Genomic DNA, 26,793 nt, shown 5'->3' on the forward strand with positions numbered 1-26,793 from the left:
GGTCTCTCTCTGTGTCTGTCTGTCTGTCTGTCTGACTGACTCTCTGTGTGTTCATGGGTGTCCACGTTTGGTATGCAGGTGTGCTCAGCACAGCCAGAGGCTGAAGTCACGATGTCTTCCTCAGTCACTTCACAGTGTATTTTGAGGCAGAGTGTCCCATTGAACCTTGTCATTTTTGGCTAGACTGGCTGGCTAGCTACTCTCCAGGGTTCCCTTATCTTTTCTCCGCTCCCCCAGGGGCTGGGATTACAAACTTTCCTAGCCATGTCTTGCTAGGGACCGGAACTCAGGTCCTCCTGTTCGTTCAGCAAACGCTTGGCTCACTACCCACCCGCTCATCTTTCTCACAAACAGCTTAGACAACTTTTTTTTTAATGTTGCTCTTTCACACTGGGATTCTTTTTTTTTTTCTTTTATTCATTTATTATATGTAGCTGTCTTCAGACACTCCAGAAGAGGGAGTCAGATCTCATTACAAATGATTGTGAGCTACCATGTGGTTGCTAGGATTTGAACTCAGGACCTTCGGAAGAGCAATCAGTACTCTTCACTGCTGAGTCATCTCTCCAGCCTGCTTAGAGGACTTTTTAAAAATTCTTCATGGAACTGGGGAGATGGCTCAGCCTTTAGGAGTACTAGTTCTCATCACTGCATAATGGCTTACAATCGTTTGTATTCAATGTCAGGGAATATGGAGCCTTCTTCCAGTACATACCAGGAATCACAAAGTACATTCACATGCATGCAAAGCACTCATAAACAAAAAATTAAAAATTTTTTTCTTTTGTTTCTTTTTGAGGATTACACAGGATTTCTCTGTGTAACAGAGCCCTGGCTGTCCTGGACTCACTTTGTAGACATGCTGGTCTCGAACTCACAGAGACCTATCTACCTCTGCCTCCCAAGTGCCCCCTCTCTCTCTAAATATATATATATATATATATATATATATATATATATATATATATTAATGGCTTCTGGGGGTTGGCTCAGCAGTATTTTCAGGGGACCCAGGTTTGGTTCCCAGCATCCACATGGGGTTCATACCCCATCTGTAACTCTAAATCCAGGGACATCTGACTTCCTCTTCTGGTGTCCTCTGCTACCAAGAACACACACATGGCACACAGATATACATGCAGACAAGCACACACACATGGTACACAGATATACATGCAGACAAGCACACTCACATGGCACACAGATATACATGCAGACAAGCACACACACGGTACACAGATATACATGCAGACAAACATACACACACAGTGCATAGATATACATGCAGACAAGCACACACACGGCACACAGATATACATGCAGACAAGCACACACACATGGTACACAGATATACATGCAGACAAGCACACACACAGTACATAGATATACATGCAGACAAGCACACACACAGCACACAGATATACATGCAGACAAGCACACACACACAGCACACAGATACACATGCAGACAAGCACACACACATGGCACACAGATATACATGCAGACAAGCACACTCACATGGCACACAGATATACATGCAGACAAGCACACACACGGTACACAGATATACATGCAGACAAACATACACACACAGTGCATAGATATACATGCAGACAAGCACACACACGGCACACAGATATACATGCAGACAAGCACACACACATGGCACACAGATATACATGCAGACAAGCACACACACAGTACACACACACACAGCACACAGATATACATGCAGACAAGCACACACACACAGCACACAGATATACATGCAGACAAGCACACACACATGGCACACAGATATACATGTAGACAAGCACACACATGGTACACAGATATACATGCAGACAAGCACACTCACATGGAACACAGATATACATGCAGACAAGCACACACACATGGCATACAGATATACATGCAGACAAGCACACTCACATGGAACACAGATATACATGCAGACAAGCACACACACATGGCATACAGATATACATGCAGACAAGCACACACACATGGCACACAGATATACATGCAGACAAGCACACACACATGGCACACAGATATACATGCAGACAAGCACACACATGGTACACAGATATACATGCAGACAAGCACACACATGGCATACAGATATACATGCAGACAAGCACACACACATGGCACACAGATATACATGCAGACAAGCACACACATGGTACACAGATATACATGCAGACAAGCACACACACACGGCACACAGATATACATGCAGACAAGCACACACACGGCACACAGATATACATGCAGACAAGCACACACACGGCACACAGATATACATGCAGACAAGCACACACACGGCACACAGATATACATGCAGACAAGCACACTCACATGGCACACAGATATACATGCAGATAAGCACACACATGGCATACAGATATACATGCAGACAAGCACACACACACACATACACATACACACACACACACACACACACACACACACACGGCACACAGATATACATGCAGACAAGCACACACACATGGCACACAAATATACATGCAGACAAGCACACACATGGCACACAGATATACATGTAGACAAGCACACACATGGTACACAGATATACATGCAGACAAGCACACACACGGCACACAGATATACATGCAGACAAGCACACACACGGCACACAGATATACATGCAGACAAGCACACTCACATGGCACACAGATATACATGCAGATAAGCACACACATGGCATACAGATATACATGCAGACAAGCACACACACACACACACATACACACACACACACACACACACACACACGGCACACAGATATACATGCAGACAAGCACACACACATGGCACACAAATATACATGCAGACAAGCACACACATGGCACACAGATATACATGTAGACAAGCACACACATGGTACACAGATATACATGCAGACAAGCACACACACGGCACACAGATATACATGCGGACAAGCACACACACATGGCACACAGATATACATGCAGACAAGCACACACATGGTACACAGATACACATGCAGACAAGCACACACACAGTACACAGATATACATGCAGACAAGCACACACACATGGAACACAGATATACATGCAGACAAGCACACACACATGGCACACAGATATACATGCAGACAAGCACACACACATGGCACACAGATATACATGCAGACAAGCACACACACATGGCACACAGATATACATGCAGACAAAACACCCATAGCCACAAAGTGATATAAAAAAATAATCAATTTAACGAGGTTTATAAAATTACTCTGAAAAACTTTAAAAAGGATTGGGAGGACTGAGAGTGTGCGGCACAGTTTTAATCCCAGCACGTGGGAGGCAGAGGCAGGTAGATCTCTGTGAGTTTAAGGAGGACAGCCAGAGTTATAGAAAGAGATTCTCTATATAGATACATCTATGCTCAAAGTGAAAGACCACTTTCACTTTCATTCGTGTGTACATCTGAGTGTGTACAATGAGTGTGTGTGGTGTCTGTGGAGGCTAGAAGAAAGCATTGGATCACCTGGAGCTCGAGCTACAGCACATGAGCTGTCCAGTGTGGACTCTGGGAGCCAAACCCAGGTCCTCTGCAAGAGCAGCAAGCGCTGTCAGCCGATGAGCCATCTTTCTAGCCCCGTAGCTGATTTTTAAATACTAGCAACGATCCACCAGAAGTCTGAAAAATGTAAAAACCACTGAGAAAGAACAATACACAAAACGCACCACTTAAAATAGCTTCCCAAAGTTTGGGAAAGTGTGGCTCTGTGGCCACATGCACTCGGCTCATAGTAAGGCCACTGGGTTTATTGAAACGGCAAAATACAAAAGAACATGCCAAAAGATGTACTGGACCTGCGCACTGAGGAGATTTAGAGTTGTGGAAAGACATACTAAAATGGTAGACACATGCACACATTTATTTTTATATACTGCTCATAGATGGGTTGGGGAATTTAGCATTATTAAAAAGTTAATTCTCCTTTAATCCCAGCACTTGGGAGGCAGAGGCAGGTGAATTTCTGGGTTCGAGGCCAGCCTGGTCTACAGAGTGAGTTCCAGGACAGCCAGGGCTACACAGAGAAACCCTGTCTCAAAAAACCAACCAAACAAACAAACAAAAAAAAAAAAAAAAAGTTAATTCTCAGGCCAGTGAGATGAGTCAGTAGATAAAGTGCTTATTGTTAAATCTGACAACCTAGATTTGATCCCCGGCACCCCCGTGGTAGAAGACAACGGACCTGTCCACGTGGTAGAAGACAACGTTGTCCCAGGCAAGCTGTCCTCTGACCTCCGCTTGAACCTGTGGCATGAATGTGCATTATCCTTGCTCTATATAAATAAAACAAATATTTTAGGCCAGGATCTCACCGAGGAGGTGTTGGCTTGGCAAGATGAGGGAGCTACAAGCACCGGAAAGAAAGAATCAAAAAGAAATGTCAAGGCATAAAGCACAAATATCAGGCAGATAGGAGATTTCAACCCAATCTGAACTGCTAAAAAGCCAGGTGGATCCTCAGTTAATAGCTTTTGAACGATGCCCATGTATGTCACCAGCCGGGACCACAGAACTGAAAGCTGCCCTGTCTCACACTATCCTTGCTCTATTTACATAGAACAAATATTTTAGGCCAGGATCTCACTGGGGAGGCTTGTCATTTTTTTTTAAAGATTTATTTATTTATATGAGTACACCATAGCTGTCTTCAGACACACCAGAAGAGAGCATCAGATCCCATTAGAGATGGTTGTGAGCCACCATGTGGTTGCTGGGATTTGAACTCAGGACCTCTGGAAGAGCAGTCAGTGCTCTTAACTGCTGAGTCATCTCTCCAGCCCGGCTTGTTATTTTTTAACTAAAAAATTTACAGGACATGTGTAAACACTGTCGTGTCTAAATCTAACCTCTTAAGTTTCATTGATGTGGAATTAATTTATTATTGGCTAAATGCCTATTTTGATGAGATGACTTGTAGAGATTTTTGTTAAGCTCAAGATTTTTTAAAATTTATTTTTATTTTATGTGTATTACACAGACGCTTGCATGTACGTCTGTGTAAGGGTGTTGGGTTCTCTGGAACTGGACTTCCGAACAGCTGTGAGCTGCCGTGTAGGTGCTGGGAATTGAACCCTAGTCTTCTGAGAGCAGCCATGCTCCTAACCACTGAGGCGTCTCGTCTCCCCAATCCCCCAGACCAACGTCTTTAATCAAGATTTCTATGCCTTCTTCAAGGTCTGTGTGCCTTTTGTCAGCCTGGAGACAACACTGATAGCCTTCTTTCTTTCCTCGAGGACGTCTGGTGTGGAGCGCTTCCAAACTTTCATGTCATAAAAATGAGACATACTTCCTCAGCAATTTCTACTCCTGAGGCTATACAGACAGACAAAGGGACAAGAAGGCGGGAGCCTGGCGCCACCGAGTCTACCCTTATTACTGCAGCTGGATGGGAGAAACTGGAATTTTTTTTTCCATTAGGGTGGATAATAAAAACTCTAATCTTAAATGCTGGGATCTCTTATCTGATGGCAAAACTTAGGAGAGATTCTTTTCTCATACCCTCTAGGGAGAACACTAAGGAATCTTAGCAGACAGGTCTTGCTGGGTTCTCTATGTAGGCTGCCTTCACCATCTGAACACATTTCCACATGAGTGTGGCATACCCATGCCATGAAGCCACATAAAACCCCATGAAGAAGTGATGCGGTACTGTGAAGTTTTAGTTCCAGCACTCAGCAGGCAGAGGCAAGTGGGCCAGCCTTGATACATGAGCTTCTGTCTTCAAAAAAAGAAAATGAGAGTCTCCTGTAATCCTAGCACTCTGGGAGGCAGAGGCAGGCGGATTTCTGAGTTCAAGGCCAGCCTGGTCTGCAGAGTGAGTTCCAGGACAGCCAGGGCTACACAGAGAAACCCTGTCTCGAAAAAACCAAATCCAAAAAAAACAAAAAAACAAAAAACAAAAAAAACCCAAAACAAACAAAAAAAGAAAATGAGGATTTAGGTAATTTTATGGCGTTATCAAAGAAATGTGTATTGGTGTAAAGATACATAAACACATTGAATAGAGTCTTCCCATATGTGTGTGTATGTGTGTGTATATATATATATATATATATGTGTGTGTGTGTGTGTGTATACATATATACACATATAAATTATATATATAGATATATACATAGATAGATATATCAATTGGGTTTTTGTTATTAGTTTAGATATCTTGCTAAACTAGCTAGCCTGTACTTGGTTCTTTTTTTTTTTTTTTTAAGATTTATTTATTTATTATATGTAAGTACACTCACTGTAGCTGTCTTCAGACACTCCAGAAGAGGGCATCAGATCTCATTACAGATGGTTGTGAGCTACCATGTGGTTGCTGGAATTTGAACTCAGGACCTTCAGAAGAGCAGTCAGTACTCTTAATCGCTGAGCCATCTCTCCAGCCCCTGGTACTTGGTTCTATGTAGCCCAGGCTGGCTTAAAACTCATGGTCATCCTCCTTCTTCAGCCTCTGGTGTGCTGGGATTACAGGCACATGCTGTCATGCCTGATTTGTGGACCTCAAGACCGCATGAATCCTAGGCAAGCATTCTTCTACTGACCTGTCCTCTCGGCCTTTCGACTGATTTTTGAAAATGTGATACATGTATTTATTATTGTTATGTACATGTTGCAGGAGCTGGCATGCCGTGGTGTAAGTGTGGCAGTCAGAGCAAAACTTTGTGGAATTGGTTCTCTCCTCCCATTTTGTGTGAGTTGTGAGTTCTGGGCCTTGAACTCAGGTTGTCAGAGTGGGAGGCAAGTACACACAGCCGATGAGCCACCAATTTCCTTCTTTCTTCCTTCCTTCCTTCCTTCCTTCTCTTTCTTTCTTTCTTTCTTTCTTTCTTTCTTTCTTTCTTTCTTTCTTTCTTTCTTTCTTTCTTTCTTTCTTTTTTTCTTTCTTTCTTTCTTTCTTCTCTTTCTTTCTTTCTTTCTTTCTTTCTTTCTTTCTTTCTTTCTTTCTTTCTTTCTTTCTTTCTTCTTTCCTTCTTTCTTTCCTTCCTTCCTTCTTTCTTTCTTTCTTTCTTTCTTTCTTTCTTTCTTTCTTTCTTTCTTTCTTTCTTTCTTTCTTTCTTTCTTTCTGAGACAGGTTTCCTGTATCACAGCTGCTTGAACCCTCTATGTAGCTAAGGATGCCCGTGAATTCCTGATAGTTCTGCCTCTACCTCCTGAGTGCTGGGCTAATAGGCATATATCAGCAAACTTAGTCTTTTTTGTTTTTACATTTTATTTATACATATTTACTTATTTGTGTGTGTGTGTATGTGGTGTGTGCATGTGTGTGAGTGTACTTGTGTGAAGGAGGTCAGAGGACAACCTCCAGGGATCAGTTTTCTTCTTTCACAATGTGGGTCCTGGAGATAGAACTCAGGTCCTCAGGCCAGGCGCTCAGCACCTTACCTGCTGAGGTCTTTTGCTGCCCCATCAACTAATATAAAATTTCAAGTTACATCTATCTATCTATCTATCTATCTATCTATCTGTATATTTTGACTCTGTGTGTGTGTGTACATGCCACGGGATATATGTGGAGACCAATGAACAACTTGGGGGAGTCAGTTCTTTCTTAACACATATGTGGATTCCAGGGATTTGAACTCAGGTCATCAGGCTGGGTGGCAATTGCCTTTACCAGTTGAGCCCTTTCAGCTGACCATCGAATGACACATCGGGACTCATACATTTACTCCTTGTAATTTTTGAGAGGGTCTTTGTCACATTTTTTTGATGAAGATGTAAAGGCACTTCAGAGGAGACTGCACAGCCATTCAGCAGGGCCAGCCGAGTGATATCCCTGCAGAACACTAGACATGGTATTTATAGGTCTCACAAGTGAAATAACAGTAACTAGAAGACACCAGAATGTACAAATGCAAAGCCTTCCTTGGAGAAATAAAACCCGGGAATACCCTGTCCCTGGAGATTATAGAAATGTCACCCCCACGTGTGCCAGGCCCTCAGCCCTTCCTTTCCCATTGCCCACCCATCTGCTTTTTTTTTTTTGTGGGATTTTATATAAAGGGACTCATCATTTACTCCTTGTAAATTTTGAGACGGTCTTTGTCACATGATCAAATCGCTTATTAATGCTCAGAAGAACATTTCGTTATCCCTTGGGTCTGCTGCAAAAGCAGTTAGCATCTGTTTCACCCACCAGCCCATCTCTCCAGCCCCTAGGATTTTTTTTTTTTTTTAAGTAGAGTCTCTAAGCCCAAGCTGGTCTAGAACTCCCTGTGTTAAGTCAAAGATGACCTTAAATTCTCCTTTATCTACTTTATCTTCTTTATCTCCTTCTAAGTTGGAAAAATAGGCTTGTACAGTGGTATGAACTGAACCCAGGGTTTTCTGTTTGCTAGGAACACATTCCCAGCTGAGCTCCAGCTCCTCTTCCGCGGCCACCAGCTGAAAGACCATGTTCACCTGATGCTGCCTGAAATCATCATCTCCACAGGCAAAGTCAGCTTGTAGGGACTCAAGCTGCTTCAGAGAACCGAGACATACAGACAGAAAAACAGCCATACAGACACCTGTTTTAGACCTGCTAAAGTCTGAGAGGTTTTGGTGACTCTTTAGAAGTCTTCTATCTTGAGCTAGTTAGGGAACAACTACAACCTGAACAGAATTCGTGCTAAAATGGAAAGATTCACATTCCCTTGAGAGACCCAAGCAACTACTACAAAATCCACTTCCCAGCTGTAGGGATAACAGAGTAGCTGGTGCTGGGTGGCTGCTGGTGTGAGTCAGGCCTAGCCGGATGTAGCAGGTGTCCCAAGGTGACCTTCCAAGGCCTGGGGAGCCCTTAGGAGCAGTGGGTGATACGCAGCCATCATCTGGGCTCAAAGACAGTGTCGTTTAGCCATGTTGGGTGCTCAGCAAAAGTCTCAGAGTCACAGACGCTGTGCGTTCATTGATTAGAAGAATCTTTGGAGCTGGACAGTGGTGGCACACGCCTGTAATCCCAGCACTCTGAGGCAGAGGCAGGTGGATTTCTGAGTTCAAGGCCAGCCTGGTCTACAGAGTGAGCTCCAGAACATCCAGGGAAACCCTGTCTCAAAAAAACCAAATCCAAAAAACAAAAAAGAAAAAAAAAAAAGAAAAAGAAAAATTTCCAGAGAGAAATGGAGATGATGGTGCAGCGGTTAAGAGCCCTGACTTCTCTTCCCAGAGGTCCTGAGTTCAAATCCCAGAAACCACATGGTGGCTCACAACCATCTGTAATGGAGTCTGATGCCCTTTCTGGTGTGTCTGAAGACAGCTACAGTCTCAAATATATAAAATAAATAAATAATTCTTTAAAAAGGAAAGAAAAAAAAAGGATTTCAATGACTATGCAGAGGTTGAAATGCTGCAGGTCCAGAGTCTAACTGTAACTCATTTAGTGCTTTTTTTTTTTTAACTCCCCTAAGAGTTATTTATTGCCCTCTTGTATAAGTGAACATCCGGTCACCATTAGGTAAACTGTGTAATCTACAGACACCTGGCTCCATGCCATTAGATAATATCCTCCTAAGTGAAGATATCTCTCACTGTGTTCTGATCCACCTACCCAATGTTAAGTGTGTAGATTTATAGCCTTGTCTGCTTCTAGAAAAGCTTCTAGAAATTGCTACCTCATTAAAACATAGAAAAGAGTGAATCTGTGTTCCTGTCCAGGCTCGTGCATATTTGGCTTCAGAATAAATTAGCTCTTACTCCTCTTTGAGGTGAAACTTTGTGTGTGTAGGTGGGGAGGGGTTCAAGACAGGGTTTCTCTGTGTAGCCCTGGCTGTCCTGGAACTCACTCTGTAGACCAGGCTGGCCTTGAACTCAGAAATCCACCTTCCTTTGCCTCCCAGAGTGCTGGGATTACAGGCGTGCGCCACCACTGCCCGGCAGTATTTTTTAAAAATATTATTTATCTATGTGTACTATGTGTATATGTAGTGTGTGTGTGTATACTCAGGTGCCTGAGGTTAGAGGCATCCCCTGGAGCTGGAGTTACAAGTAGTTATGAACTGTCTGATGTCGGTGCTGGGAAGGAAACTCAGGTCTCCTGGGAGAATCCACATTCTGTGCCACTGAGCCGTCTCCTCAGCCTTGTGGTAATTATATTTGTCTTTCATCATTTGGTACATTTGGTACATGTCTGGACAGTACAATGATTTTCATGCCCAATTATTATTTTTATTTTAATTACACACAGGTATGTGTCTCTGTGTGTGAGATGTCAGGTCCTCCTGGAGCTGGAGTTACAGGTGGTTGTGAGCTAGCTGCCTGGCGTGGCTTCTGGGAAGTGTCTGGAAGCCCTGCTGCTAAGGTCAAAGGCAGACATTACTGGAAAGCGCTGAGCTAGGTGCAAAATGGCGGACCTTTGGACCTTTTCCATCACCTGGGGATCCCAGACCTCACACCTTCCCTCTACCTGAGCAATGTCACACAGCCTTGGTGAGATTACCGGTCCAGCTTCCTTTCTCTGGACAAGAACCTGTGCAGAAAGCACCTGGGATTCCTGGAATGCCTCTCCATGCACATGAGGTAGCCAGTGACACATGCGCACCTTAGAAATCCCTACCCTCTCCCCAAAACTAAAGTCGTGCTGTCTTTTTGAAGCTGATCCTGGAGATGCGTCGGTCATCCCTTCATACCTATGGGCCTTTGAAACCCTGTTGATTCTGCTTTTTTTGGTCTTGTGGGTCAGTGGCCAACGACCCCGGGGAGAACAGAGGACACGGGAAGGCAGCTCAGGGGGTGCTGAGAACTCCACTGGAAGAGGGGTGCGTGCATAACTGCTCAGCTGTCTCTCCAGCCGCCACCTCCGTCATCATCATCATCATCGTCATCATCATTTTTATTTTTGGACTTAACTTGTGATAGAACACTTGCCCGGCATGTGAAAGTTTGTGCTTTTGATCCCTGGTACTGAAAAAAAAAAAAAACAAAAACAAAAAAACCCGAGGCCTGCCATGAACCGCTGTGTCAGGAGCAGATACATTTGTGTCTGCCCACAATGCCAGGAATAACGATGAATTCACAAGCTGTGGTGGCGATTTGCCCAGCAGTCCTGTGTCCTTGATAGCTGCCCATTGGCCAATACAGATTCTTTCCCTCTAATCTCAGTTACTAGTAATAACACATCACATAGCACATCACAGTAAACATCTCTCTCTAAGCATATATATATTTATATATATGCACATATACATAATACACATATATACATGTACACACAAACACACATATATACATATATACATACATATACACATACATGCATATACAATATATATACCTACACATTATATATATAATATACATATACACATATGCAACACACATATATACATATATATAATACACATACACACAAACACAACACACATGTATACATATACACATGTATACATATACACATATCTACACACATACATAATAAACATGCATACATACATATACAGAATACATAACACAATATACATATACACATATATACATACAATACACATATTCACATACATACCTACATGCAGTGGTTACAAAGGATTAAAAAGGTGGAGGCATTTAGACAGGCCTTCCTGAGAGGCAGAAGCAAAGGCTGGTAGACATGGTAAGAGTCTCTGTGGGAGTTAAAGGAAGGTCGGGGCTAGAGGGCCATTGGAGACCCAGCAGTAGAGCCAAGCCAGGAGGCCACAGGTTCGAGCTGAGCCTCAGGGAGAAGTGGAACCACCAAAGTGAGGTGTGGGATGGTAGAGGCTGCAGAGAAGCAATTAGATCCAGACAGACCTGGGAGGGAAGTGAGTGCATGGATGACACCAGGGAGTAGGCAGAATCAGCAGTGGGGACCAAGCTGAGCCTTTGGGACATTCTTGAGTTCTCTGCCTTTCAGTCCCTTGACACGCGCACTGGGTGGTCAGATGACGGGTTTGTCCAGGTGACATCTTCAGTGCCCTCCTCCTCACGGGATCCTGGGAATAGGCCTGCTTCCTTCTTTAATCTAATGTGTTTGCTAAGTTCTCAGGCCTAAAGGTCTTGATATTTTTTTTTAAGGATTTATATGAAATGAGTATTTTTCCTGCATGTGTGTATGTGCATCACGTGCAGTCTGGTACCCGAGGAGGTCAGAAGATCCCCTGGAACTGGAGTTACAGAGTTGTGAGCTGCCCTGTGGGTGCTGGGCAGAAGTAGCTTTCTGGTTCTTCCCGGTATAATTTCTCTATGTCCATGATGATCCCAACTGACTTTGATAAGTTCATATGGTGGAGTCCTTTTGATTTAGAACTGTTTTTTACAGGTCTGTGTTTCAGGGGTGGTGACAGACAGTCGATATTGCTCATGCGTCCACCCGGGTGCAGGGTCATTCTGCCTCTGTCTTTACATTCAAAATGGAGTCAAAAGCTGCTTGCAAAATGGAGTGTCTCAGGTCCAGGCTCAATGCTGTGCTCTCTGTTGAAGGAATGTTGGCATTACAGACCCACTACTGTGTCCAGCTTTCTGTGCGATCAGGATTCGAACTCAGGTCCCCACACAGTAAGTGCCTTACTTACTCACCGAGGCATCATTGTAAGCCTCATATAGATTTCACTGTTTGACACTATAATTTAGGACTGGGCACAGGCTAATTTCAACATCTGCTGAATTTCTTTTCTTAGCCTTTTCATGTCCATGGCCTGAAATGCTGGCACCATTAATTGACTTACTTGGATTGTCTCTTCTTACAATACTGAATGTATTTGAGGTCATGGAATTTCACAACGTTTGTAGCTAAACACTGGGGACCAAAGACCTGAAGGACAGCATGGTGCAAATTGGTACTATCACCTAACATGTAATCATGGAGCGTACCTGATTTCAAAACAATTGACTATTATAATTTTTTTTTCTCTTAGTCTCAGTGGCTATTTAAGAAGGAAGCTAAGGTGGCTGTCGTCATTGTCCCTGCTATTTGATTTACTCCTGTGGTTGATTTCTAGCTTGATGTGACATGGGGTTGGGCCTATTCAAGGTCTGAGTTGGGTCTACTTGATGTTTTCTTTCTTTCAAATGTGCATCCATGTTAAGATTTTATATGTAAAGGGGAAAGTAGCATCTATGTGTGGCACACAGATACTGTTCTGTTGGTGGGTGTGTTTATGTACACATAGCATGTACATGTCATGGTGTGTGTGTGTGTGTGTGTGTGTGTGTATGTATGTATGTATGTAGAGCAAAGGACAACCTTGGCTGGGTTTTGTTTTGTTTTGTTTTGTTTTTTTTGGTTTTTTTCAAGACAGGGTTTCTCTGTGTAGCTCTGGCTGTCCTGGAACTCACTCTGTAGACCAGGCTGGCCTCGAACTCAAAAATCTGTCTGCCTCTGCCTCCCAAGTGCTGGGATTAAGATTAAAGGTGAGCACCACCACCACTGCCCAGCCACAACCTTGACTGTTTATCTTCACTTTGTACCTTGTTTGAGACTAGGTCTTTGCTTCTCTGTCATATATGCCAGGCTAGCTGTCCTCCATACTTAGTGATCTCTGCTTCCTTTCTTGGAGTACTAGGATTGCAGATCCACTACCACATCAACTTTATGTGGGTCTCGGGGTCTTACACTATAGCCCTGGCCTCTTTGTAGACCAGGCTGGCCTGAAACTCATAAGAGATTTGCCTTTCTCTGCTTGCCAAGCACTGAAATAAAAGGCAATGCACTACTCCATCCAGCCAAAGATATGCGTCTGTGTATGCAAGTGCTTGCTGGTACAGGCCAGGACTCCTGGGTCCCCTGGAACTAGAGTTACAGATGGTTATAAGCCACCATATGGTTGCTGGATATTGAACCCAGGACCTCTGGAAGAGCATTCAGCTCTATTAACTGCTGAGCCACCTCTCCAGCACCCCCAGGGTGATCTGAACCCCCCCCCCCCAGACACACACACCTGTCTATGTGTAACTGTCCTTGCTGTCTTGGAGCCCTCAGGGTAATCTTGAATTAACTGTGTAGCTGAAGCTGGCCTTGAACTCCTGATGTTTCCACCTCTACCTTCTGAATGCTGGGATTACAAGCGTCTATCACTGTGCTCAGAAATTTTAAAAAACTTTCCTCAGGGGTTAGAGAGATGGCTTAAGACTTAAGAACACTTGCTGCTTTTATAGAATACCCAGGTTTGATTCCCAGCTCCCAGAGGGTTGGTCACAACCATTCATAACTTCAGTTCTAGGGGGTGCCCTCTTCTGACCTCTGAGGGCACTAAGTGTGCATGTGGTAGAAATACATGTGTTTGTCTTGTGGCTCTAGAAAGACCACACCAGGCCAAACAGTTCCACGTGAGGGTCATTGAAAGAGAGAAGAGCAAGATGGTAATGAAAAGAGAAGGGGGAAGAGAGAGAAAGAGATCAGAGGGGCCTTCTTTTATATATGGATAGTGACGGAGCCACAGGTAAAGGTGCGAGGTTAGCCAAGTGGATTCTGGGAATATGGTGGCTGTTGTCTTGGGAACAGGTGTGTGTGTCACGCTGTCGCCTATATGTGATGTCTCCGGTTTCAGAGGTCCTAATACAAACAATACATACACGCAGGCAAAGCATTCACACATACAATGAATGCATCAAATAATTTTTAAAAAGATTTAACTTATTGTATATGTATAAGTGTGTGTTTGTCTGTGGACACCGGAAGAAGACATCAGATCCCCTGGAACTGGAGTTGCAAGCGAATGAGCGGCCATGTGGCTGCTGGGAATTGAGCCCAGGTCCTCTCCAAGAGCAGCCCATGCTCTTAACTCCTGAGCCATCTCTCCAGCCCCTAATACAAATTGTTTTTAAAAAACCTACTTCTTCAAAATGATGCATAATAAAATGAGGAATGGTGGCACACCCCTTGAGCCGGTAGTCCACATAGATCTATCTGTTTCTTGTTTCGTTTTGGTTTGTTTTTTGTTTTTCGAGACAAGGTTTCCCTGTGTAACCACAGGGTACCTAAAGCAGGATGGAACCTGGCATCTCTGCTTTCCCTGTGTGTGTTTCCTTTGGCTGAAGGCACAGAGATAAGTCGGTATTCTAACTCTGCCGGAAGATCAAAGTGTGTAAAACAAACCGGTCCTGAGACAAGGGTGACTATATAGGAAGGCGGTGGGGGGGAGGGGCCGCAGCCTGAGGCGGAAGTGTTCATCATCCAGGACCCAGGCTGAGCCCTTCAAGCTAGGACCACCTCGTACAACCAGTTAAGAGACACCATAACTCTTAACTGGTATATTGTGGCAGGTGGCAGCCTTGCTGGAATTGCTAGAGCCTGAGTGTTACAAACTGGGTCAATGGAGACCTTTATATAGTCAGGGGATGCAAAGAGTAAGAACCCTTCGTACTCACTGTCAGACGTCAATCCCCACTGCCTGTCTGGTGTGAAGCCAATACAACGCTCTCCCAAAACATTAATAACGTTCAAATGATGCTAAATTCCAGATAGCATCTAATGGTCCAAGGTATCAGTTCTCTAGCGCCCTGCGTACAGGAGGTCGGCAGGGGGCGCTCCCCGCCTTTTCCCGGGGTTTTCGGAGGTTCCCCCTTGCTCCTTGGGGACATAGGGAACCCCGCCCCCAGCCTGCCCCAGGAGTGCGCAGACCACTGCACGCCATCCACGCCACTGGTGCCCAGCACAAAGTCAATCCCTCTGAATGCGCACACGCCCGCCACGACAAGCCTCCTCCCCCGGATCCAGCAGGTACTCGGGGCATTCCATCTGTCCCCAGCATGGTCTCAGATGCTGACCACCTGGGCCTCCCTTCTGCCTGTGTCTTCAAGCGCTAGCTAGGCCTGCAGAACCCAGGACCGGGAAGAAATTCCGGGCATTCCAATCGGTTGGGCTGTGCCTAAGAAATTCAGAACCCAGGAGGATTGCGATAGATTGCCTTCTGTTCTGCATGGGTCAGTAAATCCCCGTCACTCAGTGCTGCCAGGATGCTGCTGGCACCAGGCTCTTGGGAGTCTCAAGGCCTTTGGCTAGCATCAAGCCTACTCCCAATTCTCTGGTTCCTTTTTAATCTTGTCAAGTATTTTCTCCAAGCCCCTAGGGGTATTCAGACCACACCAAAGAGACTAGATATATACAGCACTTGGCTTACCTTGAAGGGCCTATAGAGAATGTAAAATGTACTTCCAACTTTATGCTGTCTGCTAGGTCTCCTTTCTCCAGTACACTTTTCCTGTCTGGTAAAACATTACAGGACAAGAAAGTTGCAGTCCATCTTCACAATTCTTATTGCATAGGCAGAACTCTGGGCCTTGTTAGGGGGTTTGGGGTGGGAGGTGTCAGAGGTATCAGGAGGTAGTTAGTTTCTGTTTCTCTCTGTGTATATTGGGTTTTTGTTTGTTTATTTTTCTTGATACAAAGTCTATGTAGCCTCAGCTGGTCTGGAACTTACTACTTAGATCAGACTGTTTTTAGTTTAGTTTAGTTTTGTTTTGTCTTGAAAGCACAGAGATACATCTGCTTCTGCCTCACAAATGCAGGAACTAGAAGTACCCAGCTCTGGGCTTATATATTTTCTAATAAGGTGTGGTGCAGGGCTGGGTTCCCTTTAAATCGGACTGGGCATGATACATTTAGTCTGCTGGGTCGTTTTAAAGGTCTGCAAGGACTTGATTAAGACAGGGGTGGGGACCTTCAAAAGTGGGCCAAGCCCACTCTGAGGGTTATCTGCGGCCAGCAGTTAGTGCAGTTGGGAGGGGTAAGGAGTTAGCTTAGCTAAACCTACCCTTTGGGTTATCTGTGGCTGGCCAGGGAATGGGCAGGGAGTTATCCTGCTGGTTGGCAGTTAGTTCAGAGACTTGCAGGAGTGAAAAAACAAAACAAAACAACTACAGAAACAATGGGGCATCTTTTGTGCAAAGTCCCAGCTCCTTCTATAGTGGAAGCGCTCAGAGGTCAGACTGACCTCATCTCTGGTGCCCTCCCTAACTACCTACCGATTTAGAATTAACCATCTCCTATCTTCGAGCAGTTCCAGTTTTGTATCTGAAATGTACACAAAAGTTGTATTCCACCCACTCACGTGCTTAGGTGTTTGTTTAAATAAGAAAACACCTCACCACAAAAGTGAGCAAGTCTTAGGGATTTTAGTTTCGGGTGCAAGGCAGAGCAGCCCTGAGCAGATTTTTTTTTTTTTTTTTTTTACATCGCTGAAGACTTGAATTGCAAACGGAGGAAAACTGGTTTGTCCACAGAAAGAAGAAAAGTCAACCTAAGTGCTCCCCCCCAGAGTGGGCAGTTTGCACAGTCATCAGCTTAGAAAGTGGTGGGAAAGGGCGGGGGGGGGGGGGGGGCAGCCAGGGTTCAGGTGCTTCCCACCTAACCTGACCCATGAGTTCTAGCCCCAGATCCCACCTACTGCAAGGCAAGAACTTACTCCTGCAATCCTCTGATCTTGGCACTGACACACACACACACACACACACACACACACACACACACACACGGGTCCCCTCCCATAAACTTTTTTTTTTTTAGGAAGAGGCTTCAGACAGTAAATGTGCCTTGGAGTAGACATTTCAGACAGTGCCAGGGCTTTATGGGAACAGAAAACCCTTGCATCAGAATATTTAAATAATTACCTGGATTTTTTTTTTTCATATGGTGCTATGCTTCTGAGATTCTCCAAATGCATTGGACCTAACAGTTTTTGGTGTGCTGTAGGCTTTTACAAAGAAGCAAACACATTTACCACTACGTTGTTTGTAAGGAAAACGGAGGGGAGGGATGCTGGGGGAGACGATAAGGAGTGGGGGGGTTGGGAGCACAGGGTTCCAGTCAATCCCTGTCACACAATAGCTGTGGGATCCTTCTGAGACCTCCATTTCTTCCTTTGAATATAGTGTTGAACAGAATTCCAGAAGCTTTCCCTACTCCCCGTACTACACCTCGGAACAGGTTTCCTTTGTGAAAGGCAGGATTCCTTAAGTGGTCTCCTTTAGTTATGCAAATATGCTGGAGGAGGCCGCCCAGCTCTGGGTAACAGTGGGGTGGCCTTTTGCCCCCTTTCAAGTCCCCTTTGAATACAGAGCTGGTAGCTGAGGACAGGAACTTCTTGCTGTTGAAGCCTTCAGGTCCTTAGCAAGGAAACCCTCCTCCCAACACTCGCACACCCCGTTTGCTATCCCAAGCCTGAAAGTTGTTGCTTTCTGAGAGAACCTGAGGGAGTTTATGGAATTCATCCAGAGGCCCTGGGGACCCAGGTCCCCAACACCCAACTGCTCTTTAGTGAAGGATGGCTATGAGTGTTACATAGACAGGTAACTGAATGCCTTAAGTTCAGGCTTCACCGCAGCCTGCGAGGCCAGAGCAGCCCCTGAACAGCGCAGGTCCGCTCATCAGCGCCCCCCAGTGTGGGGCGAGAGGTAGGAGTTTGAATTGTCTCCTGAGTTTTTTAGGAGTAAGATCCAAGGGAGTGTGCTTGGATTCCTCCCCACCCCCCACAGGAACATGAAAGGATTTACATTGAAACGTAAACCTGTTTTTACTAAAGGTAAAGTAATATATATTGTACATGTGAAATGTTCCGAACACCGGACATTTTGACTATCTCCACAGTCGTCACTAATGTCCACCCAGAACTAAAGGAGAGAAGCAGAGCCCTCCTCCCCTAAAGTAAACCACAAGTCTTAGAAAGTTCACTTTGTTCCCTTTTGTTTGGGAGACTCACCGCAGAGGATCCCTTTCGCCTGGGAATTGGAGTTCTAACTGGGGTTCTGACTCAGACAGGTGGTGTGTGTGAAGTCCAAGCACAGGCCTTGCTCGCTCTGATTTCATTAGGTCATAAAAAGTCTGCCCTGGTTTTTGAGTCAGTATTTCTGAAGGTTCTGCCCCTTCAGAAACTTTATTTGGGTACTGGAAAACTTTTGAACAGAGCTCAGTTGGTAGAGTGTTCGCTTAAGTGCCTGGCATGGTAGAACTTGCCTGTTGAAGGGTTAATTACCCAAAAGCCTCAGGTGGGCTAAGAGCCTAGGCCGGCAGAGTTGACTAATACCACCTGTGCAAGCTCCTGATAGGTGATCCTAATATACCCACCGGCTGGTAGCTACCATCTTGAGACTTGGGGTTGGTGGGGAACTGGCCTACAGCTGGACCTTCCATCCCAACTTCCCTTTACTGGCCCATAAACCCTCAAGGTCCCCCACCCCCACCCCCAGGCCATGTTCACACTCAGTCTCGCTTCCGCAGTGGTTGTCCTGATTAAAGAACGATTCTGCTTCTAGAGATGCCGTCAGCTTCCTTCCATTTCCACTTAGCTCCCATCGGTCCCTATCTAACACCTGTCATACCAGCTACTTGGTAGAGTTGAGTCACTGTGAGTTCAAGTCCAGCCTGGGGTACCTGAGATTGGTCTCCGGAAGGAACCTGTTAGACTTTCCTTGTTGTCTTTTGTTATGCAACCTTGGTCCTGGGACACACCTCTCAACTTGGAAACAAAACTTCAGTGAAAATGCCAGAATCTTCCAGGAAAACCTTTATCTTTATGCCTATTTCCTTAAATAATCCCAGCAATAAAAGTGTCTTTATAGAGAGAGCCTGGAGAGAGATGGCTGGGAACTCACATCCTTAGGCAAGCTGAAAAAAGTCAATGGTAACAGAGAGGGGGCCTATAGGGACGGGCGGCAGCTGGGGCATTCTGAACATCTCACAGTATAGTTTGGGGGATATATTCCTATCCTGCTTGGCCTAGCAGGCTGTGGACCCTCGTCTACCTGGTGTGTTCTGATAGTTCAGAGCCTGCAGAAAGAACCCTAACTGGAAACAGGGCTACCTAAAACAGATAGACACATCTGATGCTAGGGACGATCCTGGATCCTGCATCTGATGCTGGGGGGATCCCAGATCCTGCATCTGATGCTAGGGTGGATCCTAGATCCTGCCTGTTTGGTTGGTCCTCTAGTTGCAGATTCCGTGACCCAGGGCCCTGCACATAGCCTAGAGCTAAGAAACACAATCATTCATTCAGATGTAGGATAAAGGCAGTCTCCAGAGAATATTCCCGACCCGGAGAGTCAAAGCTGACCAGTGAACTGCTTGAGATTGCTTAGCCCTGACCAGTCAGGACCAGATCCTTTCTACAATCTGTTACTCTAGCCGGGAGGACGGGACTCTGACCAGTCAAGACTGGTCAATACCCATTTGGGTTCTGAATCCTTCCATCAGATAACCTGGATGGGATGGCTGGAGGCTTTTTTGTTTTGTTTTTATTGTAAGAGTAACCCCTTTCCTTTGTTCTAGGAATCACCAGCGTTAACCTGCTCTTGGCTGGAGCCCTGTCTTGATAGAGAAAGAAGCCTTGCTTGATTGTCTCTGGGTCTGGTATGTTTCTACCAATTCCAGACCCAAGAGCTGGGATCTGTTAACAAACAAACAAACTCAAGGAATCTCCCCTTGGTCGGACAGTGGCTCCTCCCCAAATTCCAGTCTACCTTGGGGAAATTATCCCCTAGTTCTTTAAAGCAGCAGGTACAAGGCTCAGTCAGGGGAGGTACTGGGGGGGTATGGGAAATGGGACAGCATCCCACCCCCACCCCCGGCAGGGGCTCCTTGGCCTTTCTTCTGCTGAGTTAATGTGGCCTGCCTGCCCAGCCTTGGGCCCAAGTGAAGCAAAAACCTCACACACTCTGGCTCAGTTAGCAAGGCTCAGAAAGCACTGAGTCTTAACTCGGTAACACCACTCATCATCAAGACACACAGCGCAGGCAAGGTCACTTCCACTGAGTTCCCAATCCACAGGACCCAAGCAAAAGACAAAGGAAAGCAAAAGCTGTAGCTTCAGAAATACTGATCTGTTGCCCGGCTCTCAGGGTCAGCTCCAGACACTTTCCTAAACCGGAGGCTTGAGATTCAGGCCTGTCTGCCTCCTAGCTGCACAGCCAAGCATCCAGCTCCCTCCCTCCCTGGACCTTTGGTTAAATCACGCCTCTGTCTAGTCCTTGGACGCAGCTACACACATAGTCCTGAGCCTCTGCCTGGCCCCTCGATCTCTCCTGCTACAGTTCTGGGGGCAGGTACTGGCTCCTCCAAAGGGCTCTGCACTGTTGCAATCTTAAAGTTTTTAACTTCTGGGAACCAGGCATGCTTTTTGCACTAGCTCTGCACATAACATAGCCAGCCAACAAAGGGAAGTGTGGGAAGACTTGTGTTAGGGAGAAATGGATAGGGGCCGCTGGGCCCATGGTGGATCTCTCTGAGCTGGACACAGCTGGCCTGCTCACTCCTGTCTCAGAGCATCCTGTCCTGGCAGCTACTGCCCTCCCTCCTCCGGAAGCAGCAGTGCTGGCACTCGGCAGGCTCTCCTTCCAGCAAAGTCGACTTCATTGCTTTCACAAGGACATGAGGAGCCGATTAGACACAGCACACCTTGCCTAAGGGCACCCACTAGCGCACTAGCCTTGGGCCTGAACTCTTGCCTTAACCTTTGCTAATTGATACTTAGGCCAAGGCTTCAGCTGCCCATGGGGTCACCTGAGACAGCTGAGTGCTAGAGCTCGCAGGTTTCTTGCACAGTCACAGCTCCCCGCTTCCTCTAAGGCCCCTCCAGAGGTCTTACACGCCCACTAGCCAAGACCAAGGAAGCATCTAGTTCAGACACCTTCAACAACCAGTTGTTTTATTGAGAAAATAGAGAAGATGCCTCCATCTTTTCCAGGTGACCCCAGCTAGAGGTGGGAGGTCTTTCACAGGGGAAAAACAGTTTGGGCAGGCCCCAGAAAAGTAGGGGTGTCAGTTGGGGAGGGCTCAGAGTGGGACTTGAAAGTCAGGGGCTGAGTGGTAAAGATGCTAGCTGCTGAAGCAAAGTGTACAGAAAAGAGGTACACCCCCCCAAGGCCTGGAGCCGCCTCCTTCCAATTCTTCATAAATAAAATTTCACAGTAATAGAAGAATGTCTACATCTAGGGCCCAACCGGCCAGTTTCTGGCCAGGGAGTCAGTGTTGGTGAGGTGCCAAGGGTGAGACCTGGCTTGGGCTGTGCTCAGGGATCACGGTACCCTGGGGTGGGGGTGGGGGACAGGAGCACTGCTCTTTTGCTCTGTGTTAGGGCCGTAAGGTGGGGCACTAGCCCACACTGAGGTTGAGAGGAGTGCTGAGGTAGTCAGAGCGGCCAGTCAGGCTTCCGGACAAGAGAAGGCAGAGCCAGGAGCCATGCCTCGGCAGCTGACTCCAGGCAAGCCTGGGGCCGAGCGCCTCTGGAGCTCCTGTCTCAGGAGATCCAGGAATGTGGACCAGGGGACACCTGTGGACCTGCACAGGACTGAGCTCCTACAAAGGCTGCTTGACCCTTAGGGAGCCAGAGGCATTTCACAGGAAAGAGACTTCTTCCCTGTGAGGACAAGAGGCAGCCACAGACCCACTGGGGCCAGGTCTAGCTCAGGTACCTGAGCAAATGTTCTTTTAGAGGCCACCGGGGCTTCTACCAGGCTAGAAGAGGCCAGGCTACAGGCCCAGGCTAGGAGAGATCCAGGTCGTCAGATGACCTCCAGTCAGGGAAGTTCTGGCTATTCCTGGGCTTCTTTCTGGGAATTTCTGGGAGTTCCTCTCTGGCTCTCTGTACCCCACCACACCTAGGGGCACAGAGGACCCAAACCCTTCACCTCCTGCAGGGGACCAAAGACTGTGCCATGTATCTCCAGTCCCAGGAAGGACCCCAAGGACTCGAGGACAAATGTGCTGATGGCCCGGCCACATTAGAGCACCTGGAATTTGAGAGAACAGGTGAGATTGCTATGCACCAGATCCCACATGGCCAGCAGCTCGGCGGGCAGCAGCTTGTGAACCACAAGCATGGCCCGGTAGAAGCACGGCTCCTTGTTCATTCGGCTGCCTCGGACGCGAGAGATGCCAAAGGTCTTGAAGCCCTCGTGGCCTGTGGGCTTCACTCCCAGCACCTCCAAGCACATGCCCAGGAACACATCATCAATAGGGAAGAGTTCCACTGTGTCACAGGCATGGTGGAGTTGCCGAGCTAGGCTGCCGGACATGAGGAACCCCCCACCGCCGGCGTAGGGTGGGTAGGTGGCCTTGCTGTACATGACGGTGGGGATGTAGTATTTGTTATCTTTTTTGCGGATGGGACGAGCGTGTTTCAGAACGTCCCCTACAAATAGGTTTTCCTGGGGCTGCCGGTCAGACAGAAACTCGAGCAGGTTGGTGGGGTTGACAAAGACATCATCGTCACCTTTGAAAATGAAGGGGACGTTGGGGCAGTAAATGTCAAGCCACTTAAGGAAGTGGATCTCCTTGAGGGTCAGGTTGAAGAAGCTGTCAAGGAAGTCCCACTGGAGGATGTCACCATAGAGACGGTCCTCGTAGGCCAGCAGCTGCTGATAGTGTGTTCGCTCCTCTTGTTTGGAGGCCGTGCCAAGCAGGAAGAGAGTCCTCACGGCGCCCCTGCCCAGACCTGCTGATGCCCACTCATGGCCCCAGGTCTGACGGATGACCTCTCGGCGGTCGTGCTGTGTAATGACTGACTTGACAACCACCAGCAGATAGACATCACCGGCACACTTCTCTGGGTGGTTCAGCAACATGGGGAAAAAGCGGCAATGCCGATAGGCGAGAAACTGTCGGAAGTGTGGCTCCAGGCTCTGGAACCAGGACTGATGGGTTAGGTTGATGTTGAGAGAGCAGTTAGTGGTGATCACGTCCCAGACCTGGGGTCCCCGAGGAACCGTGGGGGTGGGAGCTGCTACATCCTTTGGACTCTTCCAGAAGTTGTTGGGGTTGACCAGATTTCCAGTTTTGGGTGGCTCCAGTGTGGGTGGTAGAGGATCCTGAAGGAATTGACCAGGGGTCACACTGCGCTGGAATACGGTGACAGCCACAAGGAGGGCCAGAGCCAGGCATACACTCTTGTAGAGAGTTTTCTTCCTAAGGGGGGAGCAGTAAAGAAGAGGGTGAGTTGACACTCATGCTCCTCCTGAGGATTAGGGGCCCACAGATAGGCCAGTGGACTCTACTTCCTGGAAGGTCAGAGGATCCCGTGTCTTTTCTCATGCTAACTGCCCAACTCAAGAAGCACTGTGGAATCAGCTACTGGGGTCCCAAACTCAACGACTTTGGGAAGGGGGCCATTTAACCCCTCAAGTTCCCCTGAAATGGGCCAGAACACAGAATAAAGCACTAAGCATGAACGCAGTGAAATGCTGTCATTTTACCAGGAAGAGGCCATACCCTGTGCTCTGGTTTTTATTTTTAGTTCACATACATAAGTGGACAGCAGTATCACCAGGTGACTTTGAACCAGTCACTCGAAGGGGCAAAGGCAATATCCTCATTGCAGCTTTTTTTGGGGGGGAGTCTCCTTGTGGAGTGCAGGGGGGAATGGGTTAGCAGCCCCCACCGACTCAATAGAAACGAGCCATTCTTACTCTAGCTGGGAGGCCTGGAAGGGGAGTGGACGGACAGATTCCATCACAATTCCGTACTCCTATCTTTATATTCCACACGGGGCAATGAGGTTCCTAGCCCTTCAGCCCTGGGGAAGGAAACCCACTCTCCAGGAACCCTACCTGGTCAGGTACCACACCCTTTGCAGAGGTAGAAATTCTAGATCTTCTCAGGAATGATCCTGCCGGTGCCCCCTTCCCGGAGAACCTTCCCTCCTTAGCTCACACTGGGAGACTCATGACCTTCCAGGGCTGGGACAGCTCTCACCTCCAAGATGAAGATGGCTCTCACCTCCAAGGCGGGGAGGTACAAGAGTCAGGGAGCCACGAAGCGGGTAGAGATAACCCCAGGTTTTGAGCCTGCGGAGGCGCAGGGTGAATGAATGTTGAGTCCTCCTCCCCACATTCAGCGAGCTTTCCCCAGGAGCCCCATGACTTCCTGGCCACCAGGTTGGATGGAGAAAGACAGAAATGACTTGAGGTACCCTGCTGGGAATGGCAGTAGAGGATTTCGAACCCAGTCCTCGGGATTCTAAAGAAGCTCCACGCCGCAACAGCTCCGGAGTCCGGGTAAGGATCAGCCCCAGAGACCTGGCTCGCACCTACCAGTCCACTCCATTTGTAAGAGCAAAGCTGGGAAAGGAGAAGGGTCGAGGCGGTCCGGAGAAGAGGCCACAGGAGGGAAGAGGGACCGGAGGGGTCGGGTGTGTGTGTGTCTGCCAGTGAGACCTCAAGGCCGGAGAGACCTTGCATACAGGCTGCCCGAGTCGCAGCCGGGGAGTCAAGCGCGCGCCCCGCGTCTCCCACATCCCACCTGCCGCTCCGGCGCCGCGCCCTGCTCCGCATCTCCCGCCACCCTCGCTGCCCCGGGAAACTGAGGTCGGCCCCAGGACACCCAGCGTGCATCCCTTGCGGTCTGCGGTCCCGGGAGGAGGTGAAGCACGGAGGTAACCTGCGCCCCACCGGGACCCCGACTCACCACAGAGACATGGCGGCCCGGTCCAGGGCAGCTGAGCGGGGCGCACGGACTACAGCTCTGCGCGCCGCGGCAGGGGACGGCGGGACGAGGCCGAGCGGCGCTCCCGCTGAGACTTTCTTTTTCCCTGCGGCTGGAGGAGGGGCCGCAGGGGCGGCGGCCCAGGTAGGTTAACCCTTCGCGCCCCGGCTCACTGCAGGGGACAGCAACTCCGTTCAGCCCTGGTCACCTCAGAGGCACGCCCCGCAGGATCGCGAAGGGAAGAGCCGGAATTTCAGAGACCTTGAGGATCGCCAACATCCTGAGGCGGCGACTTCCCCGCTGTTGGGCCCTCACGGGGTCGCCTGCCTCTGCTCTTCGGGACACGTGGGGACGTCGGACGCCGCCCACCTCCACGCCCACCCGGCGCCTAGCGGCCTGGCTGCTTCCTTCTGGAGTAGCCCTGGGTGTGTAGAGTGGAGGGAGGCGGGGGATAAAGGCTGTTTTCCCTAAAGCTTCCGTTTCTCTGCTGTCTACTTTTTTCCTTCCCGCACTCGCTTAGGCCTGGGCGGCGATCTCTAGAGGAGATGATGCTGAGTTGCCTGTGTCAGACCCCCAGCCAGCCCAGGTCACCCAGGAAGGCTCTGGGTTCCCCACTCTTTCTGCACTACCACCCCCCAGTAAGAAGGCTTATTAGCCTTTGCAAAAAGTCCATTCTCTTGCTAGAATGTCCGCACGTGCGTGCTTTTAATCCCAGTTGGCTGGATCTCTGTGAGTTTAAGGCCAGCCTGGTCTACATGGTGAGTTCCAGGCCAGGGAGGTCTCCCTAATGAGACTCTTGTCTCAAAACAAACAAAACCCTCCTTCTTGTATTGCCAACAAATCCTTCACTTAACCGCACCCCCCCACACACTTTTTTTTCTTTTATCTCCAGGCGTTTATTAATCTGCTGTGTGAGCGCCATTTTCTCTTGGGAGTAGGCTATACACAAACAGGGAGGGAGAGAAGGAGGGGGACACCTTGACCTGGGCTCTGGGGTGATGTCTCCTCTGGGTGGAAAATTTCTGGCAGATGATGCTCCTTACTGATCCTTCTGTCATCCAGATGTCTGGACCCATATTGGGGTCACAATGCTGAGAACGCAGTAAAGCTTCAAAAATACCCACAGGACTGAAATGGAACCTTTTTACAGTCCACTCCCAACACCCAGCGCTTCCTATTTGCCAAGCCTGGTTCTAGGTCCCCTGGCACCAGTGGCTCACTTTGCTCTAGAGACATGGGCTATGGTTCATCCCTATCTTACCAGGAGGCAGAGTCAGGAACACACACCCTAAGGATGAAGTCACAGCCGTAATATTAAAACCCAGGAGGTCTGCCTGGCTCAGGAGGTAGTCCCTCAGTCCTGTCTATCAGAGAGTAG

The 26,793-nt window shown here is 47.7% G+C and overlaps 1 protein-coding gene across 1 annotated transcript; it reads right to left on the reverse strand.

Annotated features, from left to right (window-relative positions):
• Positions 1–21,625: 21,625 nt before the first annotated feature.
• B3gnt7 (UDP-GlcNAc:betaGal beta-1,3-N-acetylglucosaminyltransferase 7) lies at positions 21,626–25,596 on the reverse strand. The gene is made up of 2 exons (XM_052192835.1): positions 25,398–25,596; positions 21,626–23,900 (listed from the first exon to the last, which is right to left on the reverse strand). The coding sequence occupies exons 1-2, from the start codon at positions 25,406–25,408 to the stop codon at positions 22,718–22,720; spliced, it is 1,194 nt and encodes a 397-aa protein (XP_052048795.1). The 5' UTR covers positions 25,409–25,596; the 3' UTR covers positions 21,626–22,717.
• Positions 25,597–26,793: the final 1,197 nt, after the last annotated feature.

Source organism: Apodemus sylvaticus, chromosome 9, assembly GCF_947179515.1.
Source record: "Apodemus sylvaticus chromosome 9, mApoSyl1.1, whole genome shotgun sequence".
NCBI classification, from domain to species: domain Eukaryota; kingdom Metazoa; phylum Chordata; class Mammalia; order Rodentia; family Muridae; genus Apodemus; species Apodemus sylvaticus.